Genomic DNA, 23,662 nt, shown 5'->3' with positions numbered 1-23,662 from the left:
TCTGGTGGAAACTGTCTTGAGTGCCAGAACAAAACCATCCTTTCCTTCCACTAATACTTGAGCTGGCAGGACAGAGCAGCTGCAAATGTGGGTTCTTTTCCAGTTCAAGCGACACAGAGTAAGAGATGGGGGAAAAGGAGACACAGCTACATTTATGCACCTCCCTGCAAGGCCGGGCTGCTGGAAGCACAGTGGGCAAGTGCTGCTCCAGCCTGCAGCCTGTTTTGTAAGGGTAAGCCCAAGCACAAGGTGCCTGACGGGGAAGTCCCATTGCTACTGCAGTCACAGGACCTGGGGCACCTCGTGAGAGCAGCACTGACACGCTCAGAAGAGCCCAGCCTCAACCTGACACCAGAAACCTCCTTTCTGCCTGTGAATGAAGCACAAATTCAGAAAGTTACAGCTGCCTGGCTGTTCCCTCTGCAGCTGTCACAGGCAGTAAAGTGCTTGTGTTCTCCATCAAAGGCCAGGAGACCAGGAACTCCATGTTGGACACTTTTCTGCTTTTATTTTAAAAAAATCCAGAATGGATCCAGTAACAGTTTTATTATCAAGGAAATTGTTTTACCATAAGCAGAGAACAGACACAGGATGGAGCAGAAGGCTTAGACAAGCAAAGTATTGAACTTCCACGCTGCCTCTTTTGTAAGAAATAATGTTACAGCTGAGTTTGAAGTAGCCCCTTTCCTTCAGAACAAGGGTACCAGCCTAGCTCAGGGCTAAATGGTCTCCAGCGATGTCCCCAGCCTTGCCCCTGCTGCTCCCAGCCCTCCACCTGCTCCCAGCTCCTCAGACCCACAAGGAGGAGACATGCAGGCTGTATTCTCCGCCCCATGCCCGGACAGCTTCCATCTCCACCCTCCAATTTCATGACATGGTTTCCAAGCTTGGATCTCAGATTTACTACACCATTGTGTCAAGTATTAAATGATCAGCCAGTCCCCAGGTGCTCAGGGAACACGCCAGGGCCAAACTCATAACTTTGTCTGGCATGAATTAACTTTCATCAAGTGACAATTTATCTAGCAGACACATCACTAAATTTATACATTGAAGAATTTTATATATAGAATACTGCAAAAACACAGTAAGTCTGAATTCTGCCCCTTGCTGCTCAGGAAGGTCCCTTTTCTCCCAAGCATCAAGAAAATCGACCTCTTCATCATTCTCTCATCAAGGCAAGACAGAGACTCCTCCTTATTGCTTCTCCTCCTTCTGATCTCCTGCACTTCCAGAACCTTCTCGCTCCGAGGCCATCTGTGAACAAACATGTTTATTACTTCTGGTAACAACAAACTGCTTCTCCTGGCCATTTTTCCCTGGCTGGCTGCTCAGGTCAGCTCCAGCCTGGAGAACCCTCCCTTCAGTGCAACGAGCAATGTCCACTGAGAAGGGAAATCTTCATCTCTGCCTGAGCTCTGAGAGGGAGAAAACAATCTTCCCATTATTCCTTTTCCCAGGGGATGTAACAGGCTGACACTGCAGCACTAAAGGTTTGGTTTGACATCAGGAAAGCAGCTGTCCTTACTGGGGACAGCTCAGCACCAAGGTCACCTGGGCACTGTGCCCCTGCCATGCTGGGACTCCTCCCTGCACAGGCAAGCACACCCTGGCCAGGTGCCAGGGGCTGGGAGGGCCTTCCACTGGGAAGGGGGTGGAGAAGAAAATCCCAATGGCCTTTACTGTGGCTTTAGGCAGACTGAACAGGAATCGTGTTTTACAATCACCCTGAAGAAAGCTCAGGAATTACTTTACTCCTTCAGGCACTCCATGCACTGAGGTGAAAAGCCCTCTCATTATTCTTCTGGATGCCCCTTACTAGGAGCTTTGCCCTTTCCATGGAATGCAGTGCAGTTATGAACACCCAGCCTGGAAGCATGGTCAGGATTTCAAGCCTTCAACTCTCCCTGACATTCCAGAGCTCCCCCTTCAGCCAGTGTCAGTCAGAGGGAGCTGCACAGAGGCTCAGCACCACCTCCACCCAAGAGTTTGGTGTCCTGACTCCCCCCTTCCCATCTGAAGGCTCTGACTGTGACCTGGCCATGCACCTACCTTCTTGTATGCCATTTCAAAGAGTTTCAGGGAAGCCTGCTGCAGGCTGGTTGCTGCCTGCCTGATGTTCTCTCCTGTTTCACTATCTTTACGAGCCAGAAGTTCTCTCATTTTAGCAATTTCTTCCTTTAATTTGTTGCACTGCAAAAAAGACACAAAGGTGAAATGCTGCTCTTGGTTCATCGTTAATCTCCATCCTGTCATTTCACCACCTGCTGGCCCCCTTTCCATGCCAGAAGCCACTCAAAGTGAGTGTGCAGGGCCTAGGACTGTGCCCAGTTCCCAGTGGGCACCTGTCCACTTCACCAACAGTGTCCCAGTTGGCATTAAAGGGCCCCTGTTTGCTGTCTGGGCAGAGGTGCCAAGAACAGAGCTCAGCAGGCCTGACCACTGGCCAAGGCCATGCTCTGTGCCTGGCACAGCTCACCTGGCACAGCCATGCCAGGGCAGTGGACATCAAGCTGGCTTCCATGGATATTGAAGCCCTGCTGGGGAGCTGGTGAGCAGGGCTGCTCCTGCCCTGCTCAGTCCCTGTGCTGCCTGTGGAGCAGGAGCTCAGAGCAAAGCAGCAGAGTGGGCTCAGCCTGGCCCAGAGCCATCTGTCAGTCCCTGCACAGGCTGGCACTGCCTCCTTCCCTGGCAGGCTGCTGGAGAGGGCTCCTGGGCACGGCTGTGCCAGCAGGGCTCACAGACACGGGCACAGCTCTGCAGCACACCATGAGACAGGGACACAGAGTGACAGTCACCATCAGCACCAGACAGTACAGGCTTCCCCCACCTCCCCAGGGAAGTCACAGGGAACAGTCCCTGCAGGGAACTGGGATTTAGGCTCCATGCTCCTGTGAGAGGAAACTCTCTCACATAATTCCAAACAAAGAGCCAGCTATTATCATGGAATCACAGAATAGTTTGGGTGGGAAGGGACCTTAAAGAACATCTCATTCCACTCCCTGCCATGGTCACTCAACCAAATTATTCCAAGCCCTGTCCAACCTGGCCTTGGACACTGCCAGGGATCCAGGGGCAGCCACAGCTGCTCTGGGCACCCTGTGCCAGGACCTCAGCACCCTCACAGGGAAGGGTTCCTTCCCAATATCCCATCCATCCCTGCCCTCTGGCTTGTCTGCCCCTTGTCCTGTTCCCATCTGCTGGCAGAGAAACAGCCTTTCACCGACCAGAGGCTGCTACCAACAAACTGTAACTGTGCTCCCTCAGACACCTCAGAGCCCCCAGGAGCCCTTTAATTCTGGTTCCCAGAGTTGTTAAATTGGTAATTGGGTGCACTCTTCTAAATTTGACTTTTGAAATTCACAATGCACTGCCTTAGAGTGGTGTGAAAAGCACTCTTGGATATTAAATACTCTCTCATTTCCTGAGATAGAAAAACTGGAGTTAAGTGGGGGCTGCTTTTTACTGCCCCCAGGTTCCTGGGTGCTGTGCATGCACTGCCAGGAGAGCACAGCAGCTGTGCCTCTGTCCCTGTGCTAACAAGGGCAGGCACTGTCCTCAATCTCCAGCCTTGGAGCAAAGCCCCTGTGAGGAGCCAGCCACAGCACAGTCCTTATCACCGCATGCAAGGCCACACCAGGGCCACAGCTCTGACAGAAACCTCTCAGCAGCAGCTTCCCAGGCTGATGAACCTTCAGAGCCTCGGTGACACCAACCCAGCACTCTGCAATAGGTTATTTGCACACACCCAAACCCTGTTCCCCTAAGGATGTCTGTCCATCCATCCTCCCCTCAGGAACACTCACCCCTCCCAAGGAGGGCCACAGCCAGAGGTGCAGGGCTGTGCCACCTTCACCCAGCACAGAAACACGGCCAGAGCTGGAGCCACTGGCCAGAACCAGCTGGGAGTTGAGTGGGAATGTGAGCAATGATTTTGTGCAGAATTTCACGTGCTGTAGCACTCCAGGATCAGGAACCACCTACCTCATCTGCTGGCAGCTGATCCTTGAACTCTTCCATCTTGGACTCAGTGTCGTGGATGATGCCCTCGGCCATGTTCACGGCCTCCACGCGTTCCTGGGGGAGAGAGCTCGTCAGGGCTGCTGCCCACACCCCCGGGGACACAAGTGGTGACATTTCATGCCTAAACTGCCAAGCCCCATAATAGTTCCCACCCAGGGTCCTTCTTAATGGCACCAGTGCAAGGAGAAATGCAAGCAAACCATTCCTAGGTGCACTGTGGCCTCACAGGGCCCCAAGAGGAGTCTGTGCCAGCCATCCCTCAGGCTTTCACTCACAGTCACTCCCCTGAACTACAAGTGACCAATGCACCACCATTGCTGGCACATGGGGAAGGACAAGACACCTCAGGGACAGCACAGCACACTCTGTTCCATGGGAAAGCAGCAGAGCTTTTGGAGAACATCCTGAAGCTTCTTCAGCAACAGGGGCACTAGAGATAACTCAAATGTTGGGTGCTTTGACTCGTGGTCCCTTATTACAAAAATTCCCATTTATGCATTCCTGATGCTTTTATGGCAGTAAAACCAGGAGCAGAAAAGTGTAACAAGGCAATTTTTGAAAACTACAGTTATACAAGTGATCACCTTGCTCTGTGAGCTCACTGGACAGGGGTGAGTCCCACTTCAGGATTACAACAGGGAGAAACTTATCCAGCAATTTAAGAGACAAAGTAAGGCAGCAGAACAATTTTCAGTGCAGCCTCTTTAGATGCCAGACATCCCCCTATGCTCCACAGCAATGGTGAGGTTGTTCAAACAGTGGGACTTCCAGAGCAAGGTCTTTGAAGGTTCCCCAGCTAACCTACAAACGCCTATCAGCCACTGCTCTGTGGCTTTAGAGGTTCTGAGGAGGCCAGGCAGTGATGCCTCCTGGGGATTTATTCCATGCTTTCTCCCCTTCAGCCCTTTTCTGATCCCTTCCCTACTGGGGGCAAGATTTACAGCACTGCCTGGACACCTGAGACAGGCTCCCGCAGGCTGAAGGACATAAAGTGGATCAATTCCATGGGCCAGTTTCAGCAATCACTGAACACATGCTGGTGCCACATCCCAGAGTCAGCCTGTGTTGTGTCTGCTTAAAAAATCAATGGTCTATATTTAGTTGCATAATTCATTATTACTACCCTCATTAAACCAATTAGTTCCAACCATTAATCTTGTGTGTATTACAGGTTCAGTCATTCCTCCATGGCAAGTGCCAGTCTTTACTCAACAAGGCCAGTGAGCATTTCCATCACCTCCTTCTGGTCTCACCTGCACTGAGGCCAGCACTGCTCACATGGACACAGCATTCCAGGTGCCAAATGAACAGCCAAGGGGGACACTGGAGAGCAGTGATGACAGAAACCCTCACCAGAGCTGCAAAGCTGTTTGCCATGAGCAGCAGGCAGGTGGCTTTGCTCACTGCTGCCTCCACATCCCAGGAATTCCTCAGGGAGCAGTAAAGCGCAGTCACACAGAGCAAGGTATCCAACCTCAAGACCCAAATGCCTCTGCAAACACCTTCATGCAACCCTGGAGTGTCAACTGAGCGTAGGGAAAGGGGCAGAGGCTTGGTAAGAGCTCACAGAGCAGAGCCCTGGGCCCCCAGGGGTGGGCACAGCTCAGAGCAGAGTGCTGAAAGCAGCAGGTCCTCTGCTCCCCATTACCTTTCTCCGCCTATCCTCCTCCGCGTATTTCTCTGCGTTCTTCACCATGTTCTCAATTTCATCCTTGCTGAGGCCGCCAGAGGACTGGATAACAACTGCAGCAGAGAAGAACAGGAATAAAGGATCTGCTCTCACCTTTGAGGAGAGGATTATTCCCCAGCCTAACAGCAGCAGCCTCGCTCAGAGACTCTGTGCCCAGGGAGGCCCCATGGGCAGGACAAAGACTGTGACTCTTTAAAGAGCCACTGATGCTGCTGGCAAGGTGAAAGCCTCATCTCCTGGATCTGCAACTCTCCAGCTCTGCCACACACACCCTGCCTGCTGGTCTGCAAGCCACTCTGGCCAGTCCTCACTTAATCCACCTGGAAAGTGAGGGTGCAAAGCCCTCAAACCAAAGGAGCATCCCAGATTAGAACCACAGGACTAAAAAAAATCCAAACGAAAACCCCTTAAACAAATAAACCCTCCAGCAAAAACCCAACCAAAAAAAGAAAAAAAAACCCACCCCAAACCCCCACCCCCTCCCAAAAAAAAATCCAAAGAGAAGGAATGGTTTCATGGTTTCACTAAAGACTCCGTTCCCTGTTTGAAAACAGCCCAGGCCTAGTGGCAGGGTAAGACAACATTTCCCACCCAGCTCCTAACATTGCCCTTAATAAGGAATGGAGCATGATTCTATGGGCAGGCTCTTACACATCCCTTCCTTGGTCTTTTCCCTCTATTAGTGTCAAAAAGCACAGTCCAGATTCAGGTTTTACTGCAGGGATTAGTCAAATTTCATTGAAAGAGGACCAATATCCAGAACATCTCAATGCCCATAAAAGTGCATGCTACAATCCCCACTTAAAGGAACTTTTCTAAGGAATTCTTTGTCAATGGACAGAACCCCGAACAAAGACACACACACAGAGGTGTCCTTTGGATACAGATGTGGGATGAGCAATTCAGCTTTGTAATTAGGACTACATCTACCTACAGGTAGGCAGCTAAAATTCATTCTGGATGCCTGTGACCAGGAGCCTTTTACTCAGCAGTAGAAGGCTGCCACATGTGCAAGATCTCCAAGGAAAATCCAAGTAACAAGTGTAGGGTGGTTTTGGTGTCAACCTGCTGCCAAAAAGCCAAGCAGTGTGATTAAAAGCAGCACACACCCTCCAGCTGTGCATAGTTAATGCTTCTGCTAACTGGAGCATTTCACTGCTCAAGGGTTCTCTCCAAGAAACAGCTGAAGGGCAGTACAGAGGCTTCCAATTAGAAGGGAGAAGAGATTTTTGTTTTGTATCAGGGGAATCTCTAAATGCTTAAAATTAATCTCCTGAACCCACCACAGAGCTTTTGAAACTGACAACTGTGTCATTAATTACCCCAGTACATGGGGCCCAACATTTCACTGTACCACAGAGCAGAATACACTGGCAACTTGAATTCCCTGAGCCTCCTGCCAGCTGGAGTCACTTCCAGCTTAAACACAAGAAATGGACAAGGTGGTTACAGGTAAAAGCTGCTGCCTTAAAAAAACCCCATCTCCAGACTTTTATGATGGAATATAACAAACAGGGTCTTGGCACACGGCTGGTCTGCTCAGCTGTACACAACACACCCTGGAGTCAGAGATCATCCCAATTTGATTCTGCCTTAAAAGCTGGCACCTTCATGCAGCCAGGCTCACAGACAACAATCCCTGTGTGTTCCCAAAGAAACAACACTCCCACACAGCCCAAGGACAACTCATACACAGTGCTGCATTCCTAAACTCCAACTTCTGTCCCCTCAGGGTAACACAGGGCACACATGACTGCCCCAAACACCTTGGTGACAGAGCATGGCCCACTAACACCAGGAAGCCCTCAGTGAGCCACCCTGTGTGCCCAACACTTGGGCAATGGAACACAGCTGATCCATGCAGGAAACCCAGGAAACAGCTGCACTCTGCTCACATGTTGCTGCAATTATTCCAGATGGCAACACCAAGGCAGGACTGCCACACAGGGCAAAACCACTTGGAATGTGGTGAAACCCTGCCAGTGATGGCTGCCTAAACATTGGCATAGGCAGGTGCTTCATCTCAGCCTAACATGCAAGGAGAGCATCCACTGGCAGCAGGTTACTGGAGAGAGGAGAGGCTGTGTGCTTACAGAAGCTTCACTGCCCTACAACAAACCCACAGCTCAGCTCTGACTTATCCCTTTGCCCACCCTCCTTTCCAGGGGAGAGACAGGCTCAGATGACTTCAGCTGCATCTGCGCTGTACTGGCAACAGACTGAAGAGTGGGGGTGACCCAAGCATGGAGCCACACGCTCCATCCCCACCCTGGACTGTGGGACACTACCCAGGCAGCACTGGAGCACACTCCATTCCCCCTGGAATCAGTGTCGCCCTCAGCACCCCCTGCTCAATCCCTGCCATGCCCAGACACTCACTCTGCTGCTCCCGCCCGGTGCCCTTGTCCTTGGCTGACACGTGCACGATGCCGTTGGCGTCGATGTCGAAGGTGACCTCGATCTGGGGCACTCCCCGTGGCGCCGGAGGGATCCCGACCTGAGCAAGGACAAGGGGTGGCCATCAGCTCCCACAGGGACAGAGCTCAGGGGACAAGGGCTGGGCAAATCACCGTGGGGATCTGATAGCGAATGAGCCTCTAAAACAACCCTCAGAGCTGAGTCCTCTAAGTACCTGTTGGCACCATGCTGTGCCAGTGGGATCTGGTTTCTGCCCTGGGAAAGTGCACAGAAACCGCAAGAGAGAACTGCCAGGGTTGGTTCCAAGGTGGTACAGGCTCTGGTTTATTGCTACACAAGCCCATCTTCCCTAGATGTGGCAGGATGCTCTATTTCCCCAGTTCTGGACATAGATTTCACTGGCCACCTCTGGGGAACCATTTTAAGACAGCGAGAGGCAGCACAGCTTCCTTCAAAAGCACAGAAGGGCAAAGTCCTTCCTTTCTGCTGGGTTCTTCCTAGGAAGTTCACAAACTTGGACAGTTTAACAGTGCCAAACTTTGCCATCACTGACCAAACCAATTTTGCTGAGGGAGGTGGTTGGGCAGCCCCCCTCGGCTCCCAGCAATCCTACAACACATCTATTCCCCAGGGAGCAGGGTGTGGGCTCAGTTCACAAAGTCTCCACACAATTCTTCAGAATGATGTGTTGACAGTTTAACATCATGGCGCACACACACTGCAATCCCACAAACACACACCCTGGAGTACCTCAGCTCACACTGACTCTGCTCCCAGGGTCTCACTAGCCTGAAATGGGCTTCCCTGGGGACTGCAGGTATCCTGGAGCTGCTCCAGATCCCATCTTTGCTACACCAGAGGAGTATTCAGATTATCTCCTGGTATTGGTACTGCACAGGCTTTTTTACACCCAGAGAGCCCTTCCTGGTGACCAGGCTCTAAAGCTGCAGTAGCCCCAGTGCTACATGGGAGTGCTCAGAAACTCTGAGCTCCATCTTCAATGCCAGCTGGTCCTCAGCCACAGAAAGGCTGTCCCAGGGCCAGGCTGTGCCTCTAGAGGCTGCCTTTGTACTAGAAAGGGGTCAAATGTCTTCTGTAAGACGATTCCCCCTCAACACTGCCTTCAGGGGGCAGCTGAAATGGAGAAGGCTCTGAACATCTCCCAGAAGGTCAAGTCTAAGGTCAGGAATAGAGAAGCCAACGTACCAATGTGAACTGGCCAAGCAGTTTGTTGTCACTGGCCATCTCTCTCTCCCCCTGGCACACTTTGATCTCCACTTGTGTTTGCCCATCAGCAGCTGTAGAAAACACCTATGGAAAAGGAACTGGAAGTTACTATATAGCTAATTAGAACACAAACATCTGCAGTTACAAGCTGACTGAGCAAGGAATAAAAGGAAGCTGCTAGGAAGGGAAAATAATGAAATGCTTGTTCCCATGTTCCATCTGACAAAACTCCAAGACTAGCAAGAGCCAAGCCAAGCCAATGTTTTCTTGTCCTGTATGCACCTGGGGACACAAAAACTGGCCATCCATGGCAGGAGCAGGTTCCAGGGCAGCCACCACACTCCAGAAAATCTCCCCTAAAGCAGCAGGCTTCAGCCCACACCCCAGACAGCTCAGGTGTTATCAGAGAAAGCACACAGCAGCAGGCCCAGACAGAGGCAAGGGAAGGAAGAGATCACACCCAAAGCACCAGGACATTACAATGCAGAGAAAAGATAACCCCTTCCCAGGCACTCAGCCAAGCAAGGGCTCTCCCATGGGTGTGGTGCTCAGTTCCAGAAGGGCTCCACACAATCCTTCTTCAGAATGATGTGTTGACAATTGACATCATGGCACACACACTGTAACAACCCTCACCAGGCCACAAACACCCTGGCATATCTTGTCATCATTAACTCAACTGCCCTCCCCTCTGGGCCACAGCAATAATCAGAGATACTCAGTGGCTGACATTAAACCTGATTTCTCCACTGCTTCTCTTGTCAGATGAGGAGGCAAAATCATCTACTCGCATGCTCTGGGTGGCCTTTCCCGAGCTGTCTGACAGCACCAGCAAAGTCCCACCCATCCTGAGTCAACTCTTACCTGGCTCTTCTTGGTGGGGATGGTGGTATTCCTGTTGATGAGCTTTGTGAAGACACCTCCCAGGGTCTCAATGCCCAGGGACAGGGGAGTTACATCCAGCAGCAGCACATCTGTCACATCACCAGCCAACACCCCGCCCTGGATAGCTGCTCCAATGGCCACAGCCTCGTCAGGATTGACTGCTTTGCTCGGAGCACGGCCAAACAATTCCTGCACAGTCTGCTGCACCTGAGTGGAGACACAGCACAGCTTATCCACAGGGAAACCACCACGGCCACAGCAGCCTTGGCTCAGCTCTATGTCCTTATGCTGCTGCTGCCATGGAAGCCTGAGACAGAAACACCAAGCCTCAGCTCTGTGCCTGCTCCCTCACTGCCCACCCTCCTGCACAGCACTGAATGCCCTCATTCCAGCCCAGACAGCCCCTTCTCCAGAGGCTCTGTGTGCCAGCTGCAAGGCAGCCCCTTCAGTGCCTTCACACAGCCCAGCCACATTCCGAGGGGATCCTTCCAGGCTTATCTGGGAGTCAAGGACTGCTCCCTGGGAACTGTGCAAGCCAACACCGAACAGGACACAACTGCCAAGGACAGTACAGCTGTGGAGGAGCACAGGGAAGGTAAAAAATCCAGCAGCACAGTTCATGTTGTTTGTGTGCAGTGAAGGGGGGAAAAAAAAAAGGGACTTGTATAAAGAACAGTATTTTCCAACTCTTTATTTCGTGGGCTGTTTCAGCAGAGATGTGTTTTGTCAACACTCTGAGCTCTGCTGTCAGCTCTGTCCTGCTCAGCCCACTCCCCAGGACTATGCTCATGATCCCAACACATTTCCTGCTGAAGCATCCAGACAGAAATGCACTGAGGCTCTGCCCCACAGCACAGCTCAGAATTGCCCTCCTCTGCCCTACAAGGGAAGGCTGTGGGGCTGGGCCTTCTCTCCCAGTAGAGGTGTTGGGCACACCAGCCCACATGAGTGGGATGTGCCTGGAAAATTGCTGGAAGCAAACACCCAACTCTGTGCTGCAGCCAGGAGACACCTGCCCCAAGCGCCCATTACAGAGGAGACTCTATATGTGAACATGTAATTAAATGCAAATCTTTCCCTCTGGAGGTGTATTTTACAGTACAAAACAATACTTGTAACCACCCACAGTCCACCTCCTAGAGTCCTGGCCATGGGACAGCTCCAGAGAAGCCACATTCCCTCCTAGCAGGGGAAAGAGAGAACAACAAGGTACTCAACAGAAGGCTTGGCTGTGTACAACACACTGGCACCAATTTCAGAGGCAGAGCAGTAACTACAGGCACTCAGGAAAGCATTCTGTCAGCCCAAAGCTACAAATGGCTAAGGGTTAAGAGGGGAAGAAGGGAAAAAAAAAATCAATATTTAAGTTCTGTCTTCCACCCCTGAAGGATACATAATGTTTCTTTGTCATCACTTTATACATAGGTAATCACACCATTTTTCCTTTATCCAGCTGGAACAACAAGGACTTTGGGAACATACAGCAGAGTTACTCCACATGAGCTTTGGCCAGAACAGGAGCTTCTGTTTATCTTGCTGCTCTGGCTCCCCTGCCTGGGTGACTTTCTGCTTATACCAGTATCACCTCCAGCCACCAGGCTCATCAATGCAGGGAGGAAAAACCCTCCCACCAAACCCCAAATCAACCCCAAGCAGGACCATGTACACACCTACTGTCCTAGAGAGGACCTGCAAATCACAAAGCAACAAATAGTCCAGGCCTGAGTGGTCCCTCTGGAGTGAGATTTTGGTGCTCTCTGCAGGAAAGGCCAGGCTGTACCCTTGGAGGGAGCAGTGAACATCCCTGTTCAGCTCTGGGATGGAGGAGCGGCAGCAGGGCATGGCTGGAACAGGAGCAGTAAATCACCTGCAGACAGCACTTATCTGCACAACTGTGCATGTCAGCACAGCAGGCTTTAAAGCTACCTGCTGAGCTTATCTCCACAGAACTAAGGGCCAGGCTTTAGATAAGGAGTGTCTGCAAGAGCCAGGTAAATGGGCCTGCCAACAGCAGCCTCCAACAGGTAGCTCTGATTACACACAACCAGCAGGTACCAGAAGGGTTCTGCTTGTGCAGGTTCTTCATAGCTGGAAGTGCTGGAAATCCCTTGGAAGGCACAGATTGCTTACAAGTGGCTGTCACTGAAATGTACCTTTACCACACCGAGTCCACAACAGAAGGAAATGCCCTGTACTTCTCAGCAATGCTGCTCATGTCCAGTGCACCCCAGGATGTCAGGCTGCAGCTGGACTCTCACCTCCCAGCATGTTCCCTTGGCTCTGTACAGTGCAACTCAGCTCCAGCCCCAGGGCCCAGCTGGGCTAAGCAAACAGAACGAGAGGTCCTGGGCAGTGCTCCCAAGGGACCCTCAGCACTGAGTCTGCCCTGAGCACTCCCAGCTCCTCTGTCCTGACCCTCCAAACAGAGGCACAGGGCAGCTGTGCCAGCCCTGCCTGAACAGGCCCTGAGCTCATACCTTTGGCATTCTGGTCATGCCACCGACGAGGATGACTTCCCCAATGTCACTCTTGCTGACTTCAGCATCCTGCATGGCTTTCTGGCAGGGGGCCACGGTCCTCTTGATCAGGTCAGCCACGATGCCCTCGAACTGCGCCCGACTCAGCTTCATGTTCAAGTGCTTTGGTCCGGAGGCGTCCATGGTCAGGTAGGGCAGGTTGATGTCGGTCTGTGGCATGGAAACAGGCTCAGGAAAAACCAGGAATGGGCTTTACATCAGCTTACAGGTTCTGTTTGGCCTGTACTGAGGTATCTGTGTGGTTGTTCACCCTCCAGCCCAGTTTAAGTGGCAGCAGGCACACTTTTATGTTTGACATTTCAGAAATAAGACAATTACTTTGTTCCACACCTCATGATTACAATAGTTAAACCCCAATTTTAATACTGTGTTACTTCAAGGTCTTTCATTGTTGAGCAAAACAATTTGTCACAGCCAGAAGGTAAGAGCAGAAACACTGGAAGTGACAACCTTAATGCTGTTCCTTCAGCAAAACACAGAAGAAAGCCCATCTGCAGAGTTCCTGCAAAGATTCTGCCAACTGACTGACATCAGGTAAACTCCTTGAAGGTATTTCCTTCCCTCCTGGCTATTCTCTAAAAGCCTACAGCTCATGCTCAACAGCCACTCTGCTGCCATTTAACACAAAGTTAATTAGAGCAAGGAACCGTATTCCCCATTTTAATGGCTGTTTGTCACATGCTGGATTTTTAAAGCAAATCTTATACTGAAATCATCTGATTCAAGTGCTGAGTCATGCTGACCTTGAAAGACACTACAATCCAAAGCAATTAAAACATTAGTGCTTTAAGCTCTAGAGATTAAGTTTACACAAGAATTAAAACCATGCTGCTGACTAGAGGTGTGCACTCACTTTATACAGAGCGTGGTCAAAAGTATTAGGGGAAAACGGGACCAAAAGCAAGTTGTTTTCACGTCACTGCTAAAGAGTTAAAGAATTCAGTCTTTCCTGGTATGAACAAACTGCATTTGCCAGCTCTTGAGCTCACAAAACAGAGCTTGTTATGTCTGTGGCAGAACTATGCAGCCATTGTGACTGCCCTCAGCTCCTTGCTCTGAGCTCCCCACTGGCCAGCAAAAAAGACCACCATCAGATAAAATTAAAGATGCTTATTCAGGAGCTAGAACTTGGCACACTCCCCATTTCAATTACTATATAATTGACCTTAATTTCACTTAGCCAGGACTACTACACTCCCAACTTTCTGCTTTTCCAGTTCCTTATTCAGTAATTAATTCATAAAAGACACACTTGACTGCATTAAAATACAAAGCTGATGGAAAAAAGGAGGGAGGGTGGCTGCTGCCCACTGTTCAGCCAACTTGTCCATAGGCAAGTAAGTCAAGATTCTGTATAAGAATTACTACACAAATTAGCTGTTTCAGTGGAATGAGTAGCACCAAGGTTTTGGAAGCGCTTGCACAGAGCTGTAAGTGGTTCCAGTACCCAGCAGCACTGGCTAAATTCCCTGATGCCCATTACAGTTCTGAAGTACAGAACAGGTTGGGAAGGTCACATTCCCTGCAAGATCAGGTGTGGTGCCAGAAAAAGGGCAAAACCCAGCACCCAACAACTCAGCTTCCAGCAGCTCTCTGTGGTCTGAAAGCCCACCCTGCTGACTGACCTCCCGTGCCAGTGATGCCACTGCGTTACACAGAAGAAAAACCAGTGTCAGAGAGGTTAGTAAACAAAGCCAGTGCAGAACTCCACGTCTCCTAGTGTTGTAGTGGATGCTCTGGATCCAGGCACGTACCTGCACAGATGATGAAAGCTCACACTTGGCTTTCTCTGATGCTTCTCTCACCCTCTGAAGGGCCATGTTGTCTTTAGTCAGGTCAACTCCCGTCTGAGCGACAAAAACAGGGTTAACAGACTCTCAGCACCTGCTCAGGAGTCACATCCCTGCAGTTCACCATTCAGAGCTCTTGACTGAAAGCTATTTCTAGAGCAGACTGCCATGTGCACTGTGCTGCTCTCTCCCTGCTGGCAGGGGTAGTCAGCATTTCCAATCTGCCAGCCCTCTCTGCTCTGCAAGTGATCATATAGTGAATTACAGACTGAACCTTGGAAAGGCTGCTGCAGCACAGAATAATAAGACAGGACTGAATTAGCAAAGGAGTTGGAATTACATGGCAGTTTCCTCCCAGTAACCCATTTGCATCTGTCTGTCACATTCAATTGCACCACAGATGTTTACTTTTAAAAGTAAGCAGACTGTGTATAGGACAGTTCTGTAACACCAGCGAGAAAGAAGGCAGAAGTTCTGCTATTCTGTGCCTTCCAAGGAATATTCCACTTCAAGAAAAGAAGTGGAAGAAGTGGAAGCCAGGCTAAAGAGTGTCTAAACCTCTTAAATTCCAGCAGTGCCAGAGGTGACAAGTCCTAAGAATTTAAGAGAATGCTCATTCTTCTAAAGAAGTGAGGTTGAAAAGCAGTGTAATTCAGGATTGTGCTCTCAAGAGACACCTTACCTCTCTCTTGAACTCTTTCACAATATACTGTAGCAAAGCCTGGTCAAAATCTTCTCCACCCAAGAAAGTGTCACCATTGGTAGACTTCACCTCAAAGACTCCCTTCTGGATTTCCAACACAGAGATATCAAAAGTGCCACCACCCAGGTCATAGACCGCGATGCTGCAGGGAGAGAGGCAGGACAATGTTACTTTCTCAACAAAGGTAAGTGGCTCAGAACTCCCTCTCCTCAAGAGATGATGTGCAGAACACACACTGGTCCCCACACAAGTTCAAAGCTTCTCTAAAGATAGCAGTGAACCATCCCAAAATGTCCATACCCCCTGAGCACTCAGAGTCCATGTGGGGGTCCCTGGAAATGTGCTGCACAAAGCCTGACCTTGCCCATTTTTTCAGAGAGGGCAGCTACTGCCTCTCCAATATCAGACATTGTCACATTCAGTGACAAGAGCAGGGACACCAGAACTATTATGAATTTTTTTCCCCCAAAATGTTTCAAATGTAATGAGGTTTTCACAGCATTATCACTACCACAGAAACACAGAATGTCTAACAAAAGCCTGCACTTCTGTAACCACCCCTGACAGCAACAGAGGACTGAATGCAGGCAGGGGAGCTGCACGCCCTGGACAGCTGGCACAGCTCAGCACAACTCCTGTGCTGCCCATCAGCACCTCTAGTGACAGCCTGTCACCCAGCTGTCCTCAGCCACACCCACCACTGCCACTGGCAGGTAAGGAAACTCAATTGACACTCAGGTTGGATAATTAAGTTGTAGCTGCAAGTTATGAACTCTCTTAACAAGGCTGGTTGGCACAGAACAGAGATGACATTACAGAGCTCTCACTAAAAGCTGAGTCCACCTTGGCAGAACTCCAAGCAGTGCTCTAAAACCCAGCAAGCAGAGGAGGCAAATCCCAGCAGGTTTATTTCAGAGGGTTGGTGTTATGCACTTACACTTTGTCTTCAGACTTGTCCAGCCCATAGGCAAGTGCAGCTGCTGTGGGCTCATTAATCACCCTCAGGACGTTCAAGCCAGCAATCTGCCCAGCGTCTTTGGTAGCCTGAGGAGGAAAGGGGACAGTGCTGACTGCTGAGAGAAACTGAATGCAATTTCTGAGCCCCAACAGGTCCCAGCTTGATGAGTACCTGTCTCTGAGAATCGTTGAAGTAAGCAGGGACTGTGATCACGGCGTTCTTTGCCGCATGTCCCAGATAATTTTCTGGAAGAAAAAGGAGACAAAACAGAAGTTATCCTTGTAAGAACACCAAGTTATCACTCACAGAATGGGTGGGAAAGGGACCTTTAACTCCATCCCATTCTACACCCTGCCAGGGGCAAGGACACCTTCCACTGTCCCAGGCTGCTCCTGTCCAGCCCTGTCCAGCCTGGCACTGCCAGGGATCCAGGGGCAGCCACAGCTGCTCTGGGCACCCTATGCCAGGGCCTGCCCACCCTGCCAGGAGAAACTTCCTCTTACTGTCTAACTTAAACTCACTCTCTTAATTTAAATCTACTGCCCCTGTTCCATCACTACATGCTTTTGTAAATAGTCTATCTCCACTCGCACCTAGTTTGATATTATTTCTGCCAACCAGCAGAAGACAGGCTTGCTGTTTTCTGGGAAAATGCAGAGGGAGCTGTGCAGAATTTCAGTCCTTCCACAAAAAAGAATAGACTTGTAGACTTCTGGCAGCATAGCAATGCACCTCTGCAATTCCATAAGTGAGTGGATGTCACTGTAATGAATTACCTGAGAGCTTGTCTTTTTATTGCATGAGACTGAAGCTGCACTCCATTTTCCTGCATGTGATGCACTTAAAAAGTTACTAATTTTCATCCCATTTATAGAATCTGCTGTTGCCAACACTTAGACAGCACAAGCAATGTACATATACCAACTTTATAAGTGTTTGAGACAGCAAGTCAGAAAAATATCTATGACACCCTATTTTAAAGTCTCAAAAAAGGGAAGTCCCCAAATGCACAGTGAGACCTGCTAAAAAATACAAATGTGCACGATGCAGTGTGGATGCACAGACAAGACTCATGGCTGTGCAGCAGTCCTGCACAGAGCTTACACACTGCACTGCTCTCTGCTGCCTGCAAAGCCACTGCTGAAACCAGGCAGCACCCAGGCCAAAAAACACCTCTCCAGAAAGCAGATCCCTGCTGAAGGCAGATCAAAGTCAGTCAGATCTATCACCTCCAGATCCTCACACACCACATACTTGTATCTTACTACTGGTGGAGCTCTAGCAAGTGCCCAGAACCTAATAGAGGAAATACAATAATTGATGAAGTTTCAGTCCTGTCCTCCTCACACTCACTGGACGCAGTGTTTAACAAGTGAGGGAGCAGAAGGCACTACTGATTGGTCCCTCTCTGTACTACACTTAGTTTCCCCAGAAACCACTTAAGAAATTAAGAAAGAGAGGAATATGTTTCCAGGCCAATAGGTATTTTCCCCTAGTGAAGACTTAAAGTCACCACTGGCTAATTATCTATTAGGGCCCAACAATGTGGTCTCTTGAACACTCCCTCTCTCCCTACCTGCCACATATCCAGCAGCTGAGTAGGAACAAAACCACTTCAAGCCTGACTGCCCCAGCCTGTACCCAGCAGCAGCCAGGGAGGCACAAGGACTGCAGCTTCCAAGGAAATGGAGCTCCCCCTTCTGAGAAAGTGCAAATTCCATCAAAGTCAACTCAATCAGCAACCAATTCTGGTATGAGTATCTTTTAAGTAAAATACTGATATTTTGCCAAAGATTCAAGATTGAGACAGGCAATGATCTTCCTTGAGGCTTCCTAGGAGCCCACCCTATTCCCTTCCCCCATCTGCAGCCCTGCTCTACAAGGGTTTGGTACCAAGAAAGTGCTGTTTTGGCTGCAGCACTTCCACTTACAAAGCACAGAGACAGCAAAGAGCAAGCTGTACCAACCTGCAGTCTCCTTCATCTTCATGAGGACAAAGGCACCAATCTGGCTGGGAGAATAGAGCTTCCCATGAGCCTCCACCCAGGCATCCCCGTTGGAGGCACGGACAATCTTAAATGGGACGTTCTTACTGAAAACAACAAAACTCACACTCAGTTTCTGCAGCAGCACAAACCCTGTACCACCAGTATCAGCAGATGAACACATGTAGCTCTAAACAAAGAACACTGAATTTGCCAGCAGAGCCCCAGATCCAGAGTCCCTAAAGTACCAATTACAGATTGAGGCTGCCAACACTTACACAATACAAATAACACACATATACCAACTTTATAAGTGTTTGAGACAGGTCAGAAAAATACGTACTACACCCTACTTAAGGTCTCAAAGAAAGAGAATTAAGTCATCAAATGCATAAACAGTACTCATGCCCATGCAGCAGCCATGCAGAGAGCTTACACACTGCATTGTTCTCTGCTGCTTTAATCAGACGCCTCATTTAACCACAGGCCTGAGGTATGATCACACAGCTTTGATTGCAAGCACCCTCAAGAATTAGAAAAGTCTGCACTGCAAGCACCAGCAAGCCTTTTTTCTTCTTCTCTGGAAGCCTTAATGTGATCAGCAATGAATGCAGCTAAACACAGCCTGGCCCTCACACAGAAGCGCTGCAATCTCAAGAGCAGAGGGCACAACAACTTCCCCCAGAGCAGGGCGGTGTCTGGAAGCAGAGCAGGTCATGCTGCCCCCATGGTGTTTGCTGCTCTGGTGCTGGCAGTGGCACTGTCCCCTCACTCACATGTCCTTCTTCACTTCGGCGTCGTCGAAGCGGCGGCCGATGAGGCGCTTGGTGGCGTAGAAGGTGTTGTGGGGGTTGGTGACCGCCTGGCGCTTGGCCGGCATCCCCACCAGGCGCTCGCCCTCGGCCGTGAACGCCACCACCGACGGCGTGGTCCGGGCACCCTCCGAGTTCTCCAGCACCTGGGCACAAAGGCAGGTGTGACATCCACACGCTCACCTCGGGGACACGCTGGGGACACCCCGTGTGTAACTCTCCTGTTTTACTCACTTTCGCTTGCTTCCCTTCCATAACAGCCACGCAGGAGTTGGTGGTACCCAGGTCGATCCCAATAACGGCACCTTTGATTGCTTCTGAGCTGGACGGCACATCAGGAGAGAGAAAAATTACCATTAAAGGAAAACAATCAATTGCAAAAAAATGTCCAGTCCCAAAGACAGGACAAAGTGATTTTCCACGCAATGTTGAAGCAAAACCAGGCTGTATCCTAACCTAAGGTGTTCTCTGACTCTTACACCGAAATTTAAGCTTGTGCCTCTGTTCTGAGCCAGATGACTTACAGGTAAACCCTTGCTTGTTAAAATAAGCATATAAAATATTATTCTTCCCTAGAATATCTTTACTTAATACACATATTTATATCTTCTCAACAATCCTTACGAGTTTGGTATAAAAAAAGCTATAACTAACTTTGTCCCTGCAGACAGAAACTGTTTTGGGTTACTTTTGATCACAGAATCCCAGACTGGTTTGGGTGGAAGGGACCTTAAAGCCCATCCAGTGCCACCCTCTGCCATGGCAGGGACACCTTCCACTACCCCAGGCTGCTCCAAGCCCTGTCCAGCCTGGCCTTGGACACTTCCAGAGATCCAGGGGCAGCCACAGCTGCTCTGGGCAACCCTGGTGCTCAAACATATTTGAAAACATTCACCTGGAGTGAAAAAATAAACAAATACAATTTATTTGTGTTACCACTGCTTAGCATGGGGAGAAGAATCCACAGTGACAAATCACTTGGTCCATGCAGGGTGCTCTGGGCCAGAGCCAAAGCAAAACACCTTCCTGATCCCCAGGAGCAACAAGTGAATTTAGTCCTGAAAAATGGCAGTGGTTGTCACACAAGACAACTGTGAACCCCTTCCTCCTCTGTGGGAAGAGTGCATCACCCCTCCTGAGGCTCAGAGAATCCCTGAACTGTAGTTTTGCTTACAGACAAAGGCACAATCTGGGATGGAGAAGGCATTCTGCAGCAGAGCAGGACTGTTTATTTCCAGGAATGTCACTTTCCCAGTGCCCAAGCTGCCAGGGGCTCTAACTCCAGTTCCAATAACAAAGCAGTGAGCTTGGAACATTCAGCTGTACCAGACAGACCCAGCTTTCCCAACACAAACAGATTTCCCAGCCCATGGCCTGAATCAGCATCAGCCACAAACATCTGAGTAAGTCACACAACCAACTGCTCCCTTCTCCCATTATCCTGCAACAACGAAAATGAGTGATTCAAATGCATGTTTGAAATGAACTTTTATCTGCAGGGAAACGGATCCAGACATCACCCATATTATGTCAGTGTAAAACAATTAGTCCCAACAGTGTCTGGATTACTTTTTGGTTGGTTCTAATCAAACAAATCTCAGCAATCCATGTTTTGTGGGCACTGCTGGTGACGGGAGCAGCAGGGAACAGCAATTCTCAAAGCTCCCCTGGAGAGAAACAAGATATTAAAACTAACCTAAGAGAAGTTAAGGGAGGAGGCTCCAGTTTTATTCTGCTGGTTTGGCTCTGTTACCCAATCCCTGGCTCAAATAACCAGTTCTGGTATCAGAAAGAGATAAATATAAACACCAACAGCCAAACACAACCACCCCAAGGAGCACTTACGCATATTTCCTGCTGGATGCTGCTCTGAGAACGTTTTGGCTGAGGCCATTCCAAAATGTCTGTAAAACAAAGACATTCAAATGAGAATGTAGTTTAAAACATCAAGAGATCTTCAACCCAAGGCTTTCAGAGGCAGACAAGCTCTGAAGCAACACCGTCCTACTACAGTGGACCCTCTTCAAACACTTAACTGCAAAGGAATGAATAACTTGAGCAAGACTCAGGCTGACATAAACAGCCCCCCCCAATTACTGCACTAATTCATCTGCCACAACCCTAATTTCTATGACCAGAACCAAAGTATTTCCTCATACAGAATAATCTGTGAGCATGTTACCAGGCAAAATACATCTCAGTAAGTCAACACTGAACCTTCAGCAATCCACGAGCAGCAGCAGATAAACATTAACCCCGTTTCTCAGAGCTTTTTGTGCCTAGTCAGCAACAAAAGCCCCACTGCATCCCTTGAGGAACCTGCAGCTGAGATTTTGCTACGCCCCAGCTTGGCCGCCCCTGTGCACGTGTAAAGAAGCATCCTGGAGAGCTGGGGAAGCATTAGCCCTCTATCTGATTAAGAACGAACGTCTAAGAAGATATTTTAATGCGAACGGAACCGAGCCATGACTACTTTGCTGAAATTTAAAGACGTAAGGCCCGGGCACTGCATGGGTGGCTCAGGCTGCGACAGAGCCGCGCCAGCACAGCGCGGGTGGATTTGCGGTCCCCGCTTGTCCCTAAATCGCCTCCGCGTGCCCTCCGCAGCCCGATCCCCGCTGTCACTGGCACACGCACGGTGAGGAACCGAGAGACCTTATTACAAACCTCCTTAACGCAAAACAGACTCCTACACGTAAAACAGGTTCCTCTACGCCCCCCAGGTCCGCATCGCCCCGCAAAAACACGAGCTCGCTCTTAATAAAATCTGAGCACTGAAGAGCCGCGGCCCGGGCCCGGACTCGCCCGCAGGCAGCGCCCTTCGCTGCTCTCCCAGCCCAGCGGTGTCCCCCCAGCTCGGTGTCCCGGAGCGCTCGGGCCCTCAGGGCCCGCGCTGTCCCCCCGGCCCCCCAGGGCCCGCGCTGTCCCCCCAGCCCCTCACGGCACTGACCTGCGCGGGGCGCGCGGGCGGCGCGGGCGCGGCGCGCGGCAGCAGCAGGGGCAGGCGGCTCGCGCTAAGCATGGCGGCGGCGGCGGAGGACGGGGCGCGCGGGGCCGCGGCTCTTCTGGAAACCTCCACCCACGTGGGCCGCGGGGGGGCCGAGACGCGCCGCAGGACCCCCGCCGGGGGCTGACTCCAATAATGCCTGATCCCGCCGCTCGCTTTCGGCGCGCCGTTCGGACTCCAGCACCGGAGGCACGGCTGCACGGTGGCTTCCCGACACGGATACACAGCTCGGTGTACAGGCTGGCGCGGGCCGGGGCAGGACACAGGCAAAGAGGCGGAACGGTGCACACCGGCACGGCGTCGACAGCCCGGGTCCTGTAGCGGCCGCGCACTCAAGGTCGGACAGGATAAAACGCACGGCGATTGCAGCGCCCTTGCGTCAGGCCCCGTGCTGCGCATGCGCAGGTCGCGCAGGTCGCCGCATGCGCCTGGGGCCCGGGGCCGTACCGCCCCTTCCCGCGCATGCGTGATTCAGCCCCGGGCCCTGAGCGCAGCGAGGCCGCGATCCCGAGAGCAGGAACGGAACCTGCCGAGCACAGCCCCTAAACCCTGCCGAGCGCAGCTCCTAAACCCTGCCGAGCACAGCCCCTAAACCTTGCAGAACGCTGCTCCTGAACCTTGCAGAGCACAGCTCCTAAGCCTGCGAGCCGTGGCCCTACCGCCCCGTGAGCACCAGAAACGGCTGTGCCACCGGCTGCACCTGGAAAAATACGTGTGAGGGATGAGACTGATACTTCCTCAGCCCCAGAGGAGAAACAGGACTTTAAATCAAATCAGGTAGTTCACAATTCCACAGCATTCCCAGCCTGAACCCAAACCCAGCACCGAGCCAGTTCCTGGGAAGAAAGGAGCCCTCTCCCAGTCAAATCCAGAACAGCAGGAACACTCCCAACAGCTGTTTGGGGCAATCCTACTTAAAACACCTATCCCAGAAGGGCTCTCCTATGATTCCCATCACCAGCCCCAGGCCCAGGGGTTTCAGATGAGCCTCCTGGAGAGCACGGAACCTCTGGAACCTCTGTGGTCTCCTGGACACCGCCTGTGCCACTGAGCACGGGCTGTCCCGGCTGGCTGAGGCACAGCGTCCTGGGAGTCCTGGGGTGGACACTGGGGGCTGCAGGACACCGGTGGCTCTGCCACCTGCCCTGGCAATGCGTCTGTGGCTCCAGCTGGGCTCTCATTTCTGGTTCCCAGCTTTCCTTGGCCGTGTCAAGAGAAGTGGTTATGCCTAGCCTAAATAGGCATATCAATTTAAGAGAGGTTCCAAACAAAGAAGAGATACAATACACAACCTGTTGGGTAGAAAATGAAATTTGGGATAAGAAGATTAGAGTACATGAAGTATCCAAAGAGACTAAAAAGGAAAAAGAGGAATTTGAAAAGAAATGGAACCCACTGGACTGTCTCCCATCCCCTGCTTCTCCTGTGCTCCCAGCAGCCTGTCCTCCTACTCCTCCATTACCTCTTCCTATCCAACCCATACCCCTCCCTACCCCTCCAGTACCCCCAATAGCCCCCTCTCCTATTATTCTCCCTACGCCACTCACCACTCCCACTGCCCCCCTTAATCCTCCTCAGATACCCCAAGTTTCCCCTGTACCTCCTCCTGCTCCTTCTATACTTCAGC

The 23,662-nt window shown here is 50.8% G+C and overlaps 1 protein-coding gene and 2 non-coding genes across 3 annotated transcripts; all 3 read right to left on the bottom strand.

Annotated features, from left to right (window-relative positions):
- Positions 1-482: 482 nt before the first annotated feature.
- Positions 483-22,436, bottom strand: HSPA9 (heat shock protein family A (Hsp70) member 9). Its single transcript, XM_054642640.2, has 17 exons — positions 21,979-22,436; positions 20,874-20,932; positions 19,263-19,350; positions 18,993-19,174; positions 18,199-18,323; positions 16,403-16,476; positions 16,211-16,317; positions 15,253-15,415; positions 14,535-14,627; positions 12,721-12,930; positions 10,223-10,450; positions 9,338-9,442; positions 8,093-8,210; positions 5,672-5,766; positions 3,985-4,077; positions 2,053-2,193; positions 483-1,257 (listed from the first exon to the last, which is right to left on the bottom strand). Exons 1-17 carry the CDS (start codon positions 22,432-22,434, stop codon positions 1,198-1,200), a joined length of 2,397 nt encoding a protein of 798 aa, XP_054498615.2. The 5' UTR covers positions 22,435-22,436; the 3' UTR covers positions 483-1,197.
- On the bottom strand, positions 8,774-8,842 carry LOC129127005 (small nucleolar RNA SNORD63). Its single transcript, XR_008535142.1, has one exon. It is a non-coding gene; the product is annotated as a small nucleolar RNA SNORD63 (small nucleolar RNA).
- Positions 9,902-9,973, bottom strand: LOC129127004 (small nucleolar RNA SNORD63). The gene has a single exon (XR_008535141.1). It is a non-coding gene; the product is annotated as a small nucleolar RNA SNORD63 (small nucleolar RNA).
- Positions 22,437-23,662: the final 1,226 nt, after the last annotated feature.

This window comes from Agelaius phoeniceus, chromosome 15 (genome assembly GCF_051311805.1).
Source record: "Agelaius phoeniceus isolate bAgePho1 chromosome 15, bAgePho1.hap1, whole genome shotgun sequence".
Lineage (NCBI taxonomy): Eukaryota > Metazoa > Chordata > Aves > Passeriformes > Icteridae > Agelaius > Agelaius phoeniceus.
Note: the sequence above shows the minus strand (reverse complement) of the source record. Positions and strands in the feature narration are given on the sequence as shown.